Source organism: Salvia splendens, chromosome 16 (genome assembly GCF_004379255.2).
Source record: "Salvia splendens isolate huo1 chromosome 16, SspV2, whole genome shotgun sequence".
NCBI lineage: Eukaryota > Viridiplantae > Streptophyta > Magnoliopsida > Lamiales > Lamiaceae > Salvia > Salvia splendens.
The window spans coordinates 19,227,178-19,238,877 of record NC_056047.1 but is presented as its reverse complement, the minus strand read 5'-3'; the positions used below and the strand labels follow the sequence as shown (position 1 = coordinate 19,238,877).

The 11,700-nt window shown below is 37.1% G+C and overlaps 1 protein-coding gene across 5 annotated transcripts; it reads right to left on the bottom strand.

The window, feature by feature from the left end:
• Window positions 1-5,089: 5,089 nt before the first annotated feature.
• Window positions 5,090-9,941, bottom strand: LOC121772755. 5 transcript variants are annotated; one of them, XM_042169969.1, is made up of 19 exons: window positions 9,840-9,929; window positions 9,664-9,726; window positions 9,499-9,546; window positions 9,311-9,402; window positions 8,942-8,983; window positions 8,776-8,829; window positions 8,316-8,390; window positions 7,839-7,904; window positions 7,631-7,673; window positions 7,359-7,404; window positions 7,009-7,102; window positions 6,879-6,931; window positions 6,713-6,797; window positions 6,502-6,604; window positions 6,325-6,417; window positions 6,075-6,141; window positions 5,922-5,988; window positions 5,673-5,726; window positions 5,090-5,477 (listed from the first exon to the last, which is right to left on the bottom strand). In XM_042169969.1, exons 3-19 carry the CDS (start codon window positions 9,527-9,529, stop codon window positions 5,334-5,336), a joined length of 1,209 nt encoding a protein of 402 aa, XP_042025903.1. In that variant the 5' UTR covers window positions 9,530-9,546; window positions 9,664-9,726; window positions 9,840-9,929; the 3' UTR covers window positions 5,090-5,333. The 5 variants fall into 5 exon arrangements, with proteins under 5 accessions (XP_042025903.1, XP_042025904.1, XP_042025901.1 ...); XM_042169970.1 differs by having other exon boundaries at window positions 9,499-9,551; window positions 9,840-9,928; XM_042169967.1 differs by having other exon boundaries at window positions 9,499-9,726; window positions 9,840-9,941.
• Between the last annotated feature and the right edge of the window lie 1,759 nt (window positions 9,942-11,700).

Genomic DNA, 11,700 nt, shown 5'->3' with positions numbered 1-11,700 from the left:
TGCCATCTTTGCGTTGTGGATTCGATTCCAACCGGAATAGTATCGGAGAAAATTTCAGCTTCCTTTCTTCCCACCGGACGGCGCCAATTGTTAGGATATTTGTGAATATTGAAGAACAATTGAGAAACCAAGAAAACTCTTATTGAATTTGAAGAATACACTTTGAGCTACATTACAAACTTAGCAACTAACTGACTTATTATACTAACTTTGAATACAACGGCTAGTTAAGATCAATGGCTCAGATCTGATCTTCTTCAACTAGCTCTAATCCTACGGCTCCTGAACGTTCCTATGCTTATGAGCTTGATTAAGCTCTCGGGCCACAGCTAAGCTATCCATGTTCTTTACCACAGATGATCCATCAACACCTCACACATACTTATATAAATAAGACAAGATTATTATCAAGTCGACATAAAATAAGATTTTAAATGATTTTTAACACGCCCTGCATGTATGGGCTAGAATGAATATCAGACTTCCACACATGAGGTAGACAAGACACGAGATAAAGAGATCCATCATCAATGTGGGCCGGAATGAATGAGCATCGGACTTCTACATGTGAGATAGACGAGACAAGAGATAAGAGATAAAGAGATTCATCATCGATGAGGATCAAACAAAAGAGATCAGAGATAAAGATATATTTTTCATCGACTTGGGCTTGCTTTGATACCATATTAGAAATGAACCACCCACTCCCTTAAAAGACCTTTCAAAGAGGAGAGTTATTCAAACTTATACACTAGATGAGATAGGATCATTATCAATGCGACATAGAACAAGATTTTAAGAGATTTTTCACATGAAAAAAATATAAAGTTGAAATACGATATTTGATTAGAGGAACAATACCTCCATCACCTGCTCTGTTGACAAAAGGAGATAAACTCAAAATACTACCTCCGTACCCCAAAATTTGTCCCGGTTTGACCGGGCACGGGTTTTAAGAAGTGGTTTGACTTTGTATTAAATGAAGGTGTGTAGTGGAGTTTGGGTCCCACATTGATTTTATTCTTTTATTCATGTCTTTTAAATGAGGTATAAAGGGTATACTTAAAGTTTTTACATCCATTTTATTTGTGTGATTAACATCTATACTTAACCAATTTTCTGTAATTAAAATTTTTATACGAAAATGACTGATAATTGATTAAATACATTGGCTCACAATTCTGGAAAAAAATTGCTCAATGTATGAGTACATAAATAAAAATCGGCCTCTGCATTTCCAAATATAGGTGCTGCCACCCTAATCCATACATTTTGAGAGGGAATTCCCCAACAACCTACTACACTTAGGAGGGAAATTAATTCAAACTAATGGAGGGAACATCATTTCATACACACAATAATGGAGGGAAATTCAAGCTACACCTATCTATAAAAGGAATAGTTACAACTACAAAATGAGATTTTTAGAACTAGTGCCCTCATAAAAATTTCATCACTGGGCTATGGAAGAGCCTGCTGGAAGAGACTCACGCTAATACCAAGCACCACCAAAAATCTGCTAGCTCAAAGTCTGCTGCAATTGAGCCAGGCAGGAGAAGTACCATATGGAGCTATTGAAAAGGCAGCAAAAGAGTTTGGAGTATGCCGGAAGATAGTCCAGAGAATATGGGCAGAAGCAAAACTTCAAATTCAGAGTGGAGTACATGTCAACATAAGAGACAGAGTTAAAGGCTACGAGCACAAAGACAAATTCCATCTTGATACTGGCAAGGTAAGAGATCTTTCAGTTCTTGAGAGATCTAACATCCGTAAGATTGCTTCAAAACTTGATGTAAGCAAGAGCACAGTTGGTAGGTTTGTGAAAGAACAACATCTCAGGCCACACACAAATGCTATAAAGCCCCTACTTACTGCCTCAAACAAATTAGCAAGAATGAGATGTGGTCTCAGCCATATTCAACCACTCATAGTCAACGGTATGCTAAAATATCACACAACGCACAATGTAGTGCACATAGACGAAAAATGGTTTACATGGCTAAGACTTCGGATAGATACTACCTGCTGCTAGATGAGATTGAGCCATATAGATCATGTAAGTCAAAGCGGTTCATCACAAAGGTGATGTTTATATGTGCTGTGTGTAGACCACATTTTGCAGAAGATGGAGAAGTAATTTTTGATAGAAAAATATGCATTTTTCCATTTACAACTATGGAGCCAGCAAAGAGAAAATCCAAGAACAGACCAAGAGGGACTATGGAGACAAAGCCCATTCAATCAGTGAACAAGGAAGTGATGAGAGAATGCCTAATTCAAAAGGTACACTTTTTCCCCCTTATTTATTCAATCACATAGTAACAGATCATATATGTGTAGATCATACCAACAATCAAGGCAAAATGGTCAGAGAATATAAGTAAAGAGATATTCATTCAACAAGACAATGTCAAGCCTCATATAAACCACAATGATGCAGATTTTCTGTCAGATGCTTCCACAGATGGGTTCAAGTTCCATATCAGGTGCCAACCACCACAATCCCCAGATTGTAATGTGTTGGATTTGAGATATTTTAGAGCAATCCAATCTCTACATGATGATAAAGTGGCTACGGGAGTGGATGACTTGTTGAGGAATGTGCATAGCTCTTTTGATGAACTTAGTCCATACACACTCAACAATGTTTTCCTTACTCTACAAGGTTGTCTAACTGAGAAACTTAAGGTGCAAGGGGGAAATGGCTACAAAACTCCACACATGAATAAAGAGAGGTTAACAAGGACGGGGACACTACCAGATGCATTAGAGGTTGAAGAAGGAATTATGAAGGTTGTTGTGGCATACCTCCAACTGCTAGAAAATGATGTGAGTACAAATTATGACATCTCAGGTGTCACTGAAGCTGTAGGCTTCTAGTTCAGCATGTAGGAATCATACTTTTTGTCAGTTGGGTGTGTAAGCCTCAGAATTAGGTGTGGCTTATGCTATTCAACTATTTTTTGTCATTTTGTAAAGCCTCCAAACTTGTATAGGGGTGCCTTCTAAATTCCTAATCCCTCAGAAAGATTTCATCATAGGGCAGCCTCCAAACCTATGTAAGGGGTGGCCTCTAAGGGTGCCTATCTCACATAACAGCCTCCTAACCATAAGGGTGACTTGTAATGTGAAACTATTTCTATCATGAATTTGTATGGTTTTTTAAGCCTAATCCCTCAAATAGCATGGTTAAATCATGGACAAATAAGCCTCCTAACCTAAGAACATGGGTGGGCTTATTAATCAGAACAACTCAACAACAAGCAACACAAACAAAATCATCACAGGGAACACAGTAGTATCAGCAAACCATACAAAATCATCACAGGGAACACAACAATATCAACAAACAAACAAAATCATCACAAGGAACAAATCAATATGAGCAACACAATCATCAATAGGAACAACTCAACATCAGCAATTATCACAACCACGACATCCGGATAAAACAACAACCAAAGCCTCCAAACCCACACCAGCCAAACCTATCCAGACCCACAACCTCCAGATCAAACAACAACCATAGCATCCAAACCCACAGCCTCCAAACCCATCCTCACCCACAGCCTCCAGATTAAACAACAACCAGAAACCCTAAATCAATCCAAACCCCCAGCCTCCAAACCCATCCACACCCACAACCTCCAAACCCTTCAAACAACCACAAATTCCAAACCCTTCAAACAACCACAGCCTCCAATCCATCGAACAACCACAGCCTCCAAACCCACATCATCCAAACCCGAAAGATAGGAATTTAAGGGACAACATACTTAGATTAGATCCAAAAACTCAGGCTGCAAGATCGCCAACATTTCCATCTCAACATCCGAATACACAATGAGGGAAGTTTGAGGTATGTTGACAGAGGTGGCTGGTGGTGGTGGACCATAAAAGGCAGTGGCTGGTGGTGGTGGACCATAGTATGGGCTTTCAGAGCCAAAGTACTCAAACATCTCAGATGGGGCGAGGAATTCAGGTTCCGTTTCGGGGACAATGGTGTCGGTAAAGGTTCCGACATGATAGGGGGCGACGATGGGGGGTATGAGGGCCATAGATGCTCTGGCGTGTCTGGGACGACGAGGTCGTCCAGATCGTCGGACGAAAAACAAGGACAGGAGTCGGGATCTCCAGGCATGGCAAACCCACAAAGTTAGGGTTTCAGTGAAAATAATGGAGGGAGGCGATGGAGTGACAAAATTAGGGTTTTAGGTAGGTGATAAAGGAGGTGGATGGTGGCTGAAATCAATTCATGGAGGGAGGCGTTTTACACGAACTAGGGTTTCAGTGGAATGAATGAGGCAGTGGGTTGGTGGGGGAATGGATTTCATCCGATTAAATCAGTGAAATGGAGGAAGGTGGTGGGTGGGAGAGTTTAATGGAGTGAGGCTGTGGTGGGTGGGTGAATTGAATTGAAGGAGGCAGATGGGTTGGTGGAATTAATGGAGGGAGGTAGTGGAAGGTTGAGGGAGGCGAGAAGATGGAGTAGAAATCAATTTGACTGAATGGGAGGAGAAATGACAATTAGGTGTAAATACGATGAATAAGGAGGGGCATTTTTAATGTCCATATTTAGTAAATTTGAAGTGGACAAATTTTTAGAATGGACCGAAATGATAAACTGAGACAAATTTTTAGGGACGGAGGTAGTAATTAATATTGACTAATTTGGTAGCTGCATTTGACTTAAAAAAATCAATTGACTGGTTTGTAAAGGGCATATGCAGACATAATAGTAGGGCAACTGCTCCTCTGATTTTGTCAAAAGATATACTACTATAATTTACTTCTTACTTTATAAGATTATTCTTATTACACCATAACGTGACGCATCCATTTTGACTATTTCCTTACTAACATGACCTTTTCAGAAAACTTACGTTCAAATTATACAAAAATATGCTCCAAATTGAAACCTTTCTGTCGAAATTATATAACGCTTCAATATAGTTATTGGTTAGGTAAAGGTTAATGCAATTGAATCAAATTTAATGCTACTATATTCCATTGAGTGAATCTAGTGATTGTGTTATCGAGGCATGTATGCTTTTTCTAATTCAGAAATTGACCAAACATTGCAATGATCTTGGACTAAGACAAATATTTACAAGGATTAAAGACCAGAGCAACGCAATCAAATCTTGAACAAAATGTACAAACGAAACTGAACAATTCTACCTTTGCTATTCTCTTTTCAACTAGATTAGTTCCTTTTAACTTTACTTGAAATAAAAACCTCATACTCAAACAAAATGGAGTGTTGTTGAAATAAATAATTACTTCCATATTAAGCTGGAGTGGGAATCATGGAAGAAAATCTTGATGCATAATCAGATCGACCCGTAAGTTTTCTCACTTGTTGGCGTAGTTCGACGAGTCGAAGCTGCCTGCTCCTCCCATGTAGCTTGGTTTACGGAAGGATCATTGTCCTCGTCTGGGCGCGTATACCTAGGTCCTCCCAAGCCTCCACTTGCCTGTGTATTTTACATCAAATCATGGAGCCATATAAGCATATTGATTACTGGCCATTTGTAGTCTTTGCTCGTAGATGCACGTTAAATAGCTCGACTTAAAAGACAGTGGTAGCTTAAGATACATCAAACTTAAAGGAATTTGTTGAGAGTGACACAGTATGACAGTATCACTATCACACGATAGTGTATACTTACAGTTTCCAAACAAGCAGATAATATCGCCATTCCGGGGACGGCATCGAGCCCACGCTGCAAATGAAGGTTAAAACTTGAAATATGCAGAATGATAGGTGTCAGACTGTCAAATTAATCAACAATTCAAACAACGAGTCATGTAGTGATTAGAGGGACATGTGAAAGGCTGGATTCAATTATCTTGAGCTCTGAAGGAACTATATTCACCAACGATATGAAACAAGCATAATCAAATGTCAGTTAACGTACCAGGTTCTGCACTCGCATCTTATAGATGAAACCTCCAACGCATGAGAGTGTTAAACCAACAATTAATCTGTTTGCAAAAAGCAACATTGCAGTTAAAAGTTCCACTATCAGTAAGAGTTATAATGCAGAATTCGAGGAAGTAAATTGACATACATGCATGAAATTATTCCAAATATACCCCATCCTCTCAGAGATTCGCCACGTTCATTCTGAATGTGATCTATACAGTTTCAGAAAGGAGCCATTGATGGAGAAAGAGAGTGGAGTCAGAGATAAGCAAATGCTGAAAACAGGCTCAAAAACATTTTTTCGGTTAGCAACCATGTGTGAGCATATGTAAATATGATGCCAGTGCTATGGCACACACTAGTGAGTTGTCGAATATTGACATTTTCATGCTCACCGCATAACTTTGCAAAAGTAAACTGAACTGGAGAGTAATTCAATACTGGAATTGTGATATTAACTTCATAAGGTTTGTCTCGGGCTTTTTCACCTAAAACAGAAGTAGCGAAAAAATATCAGTAGGAGCAACACAAAACTGATCCCAATTTGTCACATGGTTCATGAAGATATTTACATCTCCAATCCACAGCTATCATTGTGGGAGACAAGGTTGTTGGTGGGCTGCCATTTTCTCCTGAACCAGACAACTTAACAACCAATCCTTCCTGTGGAGAAACCTGGAGAAAGATAGCATCCAATAAAGAACAAGAAGAGGAGAAAAAAAGGCAGGGGAAAGAAAAGAACATAAAGGTAGGTAGATGGATGCAAATACACAAATGATGAACCTTGATTGCGGGTTTCTGCACTAAACTCGATAATGAAGCAACTGCTGTTAGGTATAGGGTTACATCTCTTTGCTCAGTGCTGAAGCTGTAGCAGTAATTCACAAACCATTGGTCATATCAAAAAAAGAAAGAAATACGAAAGCGAAGAAATGACTAGAAGTAGTACCTAAATTCATCATAAGCCTTTTCATAACCCACTTGTGTCATGCCATTATAGACCTATTATGTAGTTAGTAAATTGATCTACCCCAAAATTGGTGTCAAGGCAAAGTTCACAGAATTATAGAGACCCTTACCACTTCCCATGACCGTGGATGAAAACCAACTGTGAAGCCTTCAAACACTCGTAAGCCTGGCTTCACACAAGGTAGGGCGAGATCAATGAGTACTCTGCCCAAACCAGCCACATGATCAGAGAAATTGGAAACACTAGAACATACTGTCAAGGTAACAGGGATAAATAGGGAAGAATTTCTCAACAAGATTAGTGCACCTATAATTATTTGAATGCTAGCCAATGTTTCTATTCCAAGATTTATCTAGTTTCTCTTCACAAAATTGACCACCCCTTGTGCCAGTTTTACAAGTTCATCTTCAGATTTTAGCTCATATATTCACTTCAGGAGTCTAGAATTTTATGTCATACCTGCAAGTAGATTCATATGTTACACTGCAAATGCACCCAAGTCCACCTACATCATAAATGCAAAGCCTATCAAATACTTTTTCATAAAAGTATTGTCTTGAAAGAAGAATTTCAAATCAGGATACCCATTCTATGTGCAAGATACTAAAAACAGCATCTACAATGGAGATGGTAGCCATTGGCATGAACACAAAAGCTTTTGCATAAGGAATTACAGAGATCTTCCTGTGATTTCATTTCTAAATGTAGAATGACAGTGAAGCTTCACATACCTACACACCGTCCATTAGGACAACTTCCACATATTATATTTACCTAAAAATTGAGGAAAAAGTCATTTTCGTCAAAAATAATATGGTTAGCTAGAAGCAGAACCGAAAAGATAGCTCCATGACCCCACTTTTCAGCAATATTACTAACAAAAAGAAAAGAATGAACCAACATGAGACATGCCAAATTTTGTGAAGCAGTGATCTCTACCTGACCCGTGCGTCCCAGTTTATCATAAGTTGTCTCACAGTTCTTTATGTCACCATTAAAGTATTCCTGGAAATGTAGAACGACAAGACTCTTGAATATTCATATACAAAGTATCCAATTGAAGTGTTCAAAAGTGGTTTTGTTATCATGCAATTGCAAGAGATTTTTGTTGAGCTCAATATTTTCTGGGAAGGTGTTCATTTTGAAATTTAAAACAAATGACTTTCAAAAAGATAAATATAGCATAGTATTTTGTAAATTACAGCATCTCAATCATTGCACCATTCAACTAATCATAGCTAGTAAGACAATTAGAAGATCACCATTTGATAGCTCATACAGTTACAATAACTACAAGGCTATGCACATATCGAACTGATTATGAAGTGAGTAAAACTAAACTCCATAAGTACCTCAAATATAACTCCTGTGACTTGAGTAAACAAACAGAAACTCATGATAAGCAGTCAAACTAACCTGAAGAAAGTTACCAGTACCAGCACTGGCAATGAAATAATTGAGACTGTCATATCTTCCATAATCTACATATCCCTATTAATTCACAAACACATATAAACCAAATAAGAATCATAGTTCAGGGCCATCACACTCAATATAGAAAATACGACACTCTACTCCCAAACACACACACACACACACACAAAACTGTGAAAATGGACAGTTGGACATGCCTCAAGCTATTAAGTTTTGCAACAGAAAGTATAGCATAAATCAAACATATATGTGCATTCATGATTCATTTGATTCTTTTTCAGCTCCAAGATATGACACTTTAAGTGTTTTACAACATTTTTCTTCGTGTTCTCCATTTTGTTTCACATTTTGGTACGATCAAACTAGTAACTTTATATGTTACTGCCCAACTTTTAATGGAATTTGAAAAGAATGAGAAGGCTATGTAGTATATGTGTACTACCGTTTGGGGTCTAGTCTCGATATCTTTACAAAATCGTACTACCAAACTAGGATCCTGCATGAATATAATGATATCAGAGCACAGTCATTCATTAGTCCAACTACAGCTGAAAAAACACATTGTGAGAAAGACGTTTTATGATCTTCCAATCCCTTAATGGCATTACCTTCTCATCATCATACTCGAAAAGTTGTCCAAACAAACTGCTCTAAACAAAGACTCAAGGGAAAACAATTTGAATTTAGATAAACAGGACATTTCCATTAAACAGTAAGGCCTCCCTTGATTGAAAGAGCCCCTTCAATATCACACACAAAAGATCACTTTTACATATTCGACTTTGTTTATCCTACATACATATCTCATCCTTCATTACAAATTTACAACACACAGTTGCAAGATTAAGCTTTATGCCTTCATCAGAATCAACTAAAGCTACATGCACGACCAAATAACTTTGTTCCAAGAAGTTAAAAACATCACATTTTGTTGGTATTCAGCTACCGAAACATATGTATAGCACAATAAAGGATACAAAATCATAGATATGGCTGGTATTGTCGAAGACGTAGCAATTAGTGCTTGGTACAGCAATACAACCGGCTCCAATAACGCCAAAAATGGCAGCTGAAAAATATGCACAAAATCAAATGTATAGATATCGATATAACAGAAAAAAAATGCTTCCAAATTTTTCTTTCAATGCAGCAGTAAATCGCTTACCAGTAATTACCGTAGCCAATAATCCATGCATCGCATCCACAGAAAAATCTATCCTATCCGAAATCAACATGAGATGAAATACACAGCCAAAAACGATACAGATAACCAATTTTCCAGCTCAAAAATTCATAACAGATTTAACTAGAGCCATAAATGATCCTCCACCTCCAATTTCGGCGGGATAAAATCGCAGCTTGGTGCAATTTTGAGCTTCAGATTTGTTACAAACTGTAATTCATCCAAAATGATTAATTTTCTTGTTCAGGTATGGGCACTCGTAAAAGTTCGAGAAATTCGATCGAGAGAGAGAGAGAGAGAGCAGAGATGCGAATGAAGATCACCTGAAAATCTTAGGCGAGTAACGACATCGGAATCTGATCGGCGATATAGTTTAGGCTACTAGAGGAAACTAGTTAATGGGCTTTCAGCAATTTAGTTTATTGGGCTAATTAACTTCAACCCAATTGACCTATATTTAATAATAATAATAATAATAATAATTATTATTATTATTATTAATGTTATTGCAATTTAGAATTCTAAGAATATTAAATATGTGGTTTGGTGTGACAGTCTCACAGATCTGTCACACTATCTTAAAAATCGATGCTGAGATAGATATATAGATAATTTCGTTGGCGTAAAATTTATTTGTATTTTATTTTAGAAAAAGAAATTGTCTCACAATTCTAGCCCCTCTCAGTCAACATTGCCAATTACAATATTAATATAAAACATTTCATCATTTTTTAATATTAGTATTAAAAATTTGCAGTTTGTATAAGTACAAAATTTCATTCGTGTTTCATTTTAATACATTCCATCTAGATAACGTCAACTACCCTCACAGTCGACATTGCCAATTACTCCCTCCGTCCCCTAATAGGAATCGTTGTTTGACCGGGCACGAGTTTTAAGAAATGTAAAGAAAAGTTGATTGAAAAAGTTAGTGGAATGTGAGACCCACTTTTTTATATTGATTTTATAATAAAATGTGAGTGGAGTGAGTTAGTGGAATGTGGGACCTACTACTATTTATGGTAAAAATGAAGAGTGACTCTTAATGGGGGACGGCCCAAAAAGGAAATTAGCGACTCTTATTCGGGGACGGAGGGAGTACAATATTCATATAAAATATTTCATAATTTTTTTATATTAGTATTAAAAATTTGAAGTTTGTATAAGTCAGTGTTGTCAAAATGTCGTTCGGGTCGCCTGGGTCGAGACCATCACTGCCCCAACATGGGTGGGTTGATCGAGATACAGGGTCGCCGCTGGGTCGCCTGGGTCGCCCGGGTCGAGTGTGTCGGCTGGGTCGCCCAAACACTTGCTGCGCAGTCATGTTTTAAGATAAATCCCTAAATCTTTTTTATGTAAATCTTTCCCTTCGATGCTGATTTATTTTTACTAAAGTAAACATAATATAAAAGTAAAACTTACCTAAAAATCTTCTCTCTCTTATTTTCTCAAATATATCACACGTTTTCTGACTTTCTCAATCTCAATTCTCTATATATATGCATGCACCACATCAAACTTTTCAAACCTACTTTCTACACTTTAGAATTCGGCCCCATTCCTAAACAAATAAACAATTCAAAGATCTTTTGCTGTCACTCTTCATATATTCCTTTCTTTTGATATTTTCAGACAATGGTTTCAATTATTTATTTTGTGTTATGACTTATTAATTGTTTTGATATTTTTGATAATTTCTATTTTCCACTTTATCTCTATTCACATGAATTACATCTACATTTATATTATTTGATATACTATAAACATTAGAGCAATATATTATTTGATTTAACATTAAAAGGCAAAAAAATTAGCCTAGATTCGTGGGTCTCTCGACCGCGTCGACTCATCGACTCGCGACCCGAATTTTCACCTCATCGACCTGGTGCGCCCTGCGACCCTAACATCACTGGTATAAGTACAAAATTTCATTCTCGTTTCATTTTAATACATTCCATCTATTGTATGTAGATAAAGTCAACTATTTTTAACCTATATGAAGTACAAAATATTTCAACATTGTTTCACTGCTACAAAATTTCATTATTATTTTATGTTGGTACAAAAAATTTCATCATTATTTATGTTTTATATACCACGTAAGGAAAAATCAACGGTGTTTAGACATACATGATGAAATATATTCAATAGAAACGTGAATGAAATTTTTGGTACTATTATATA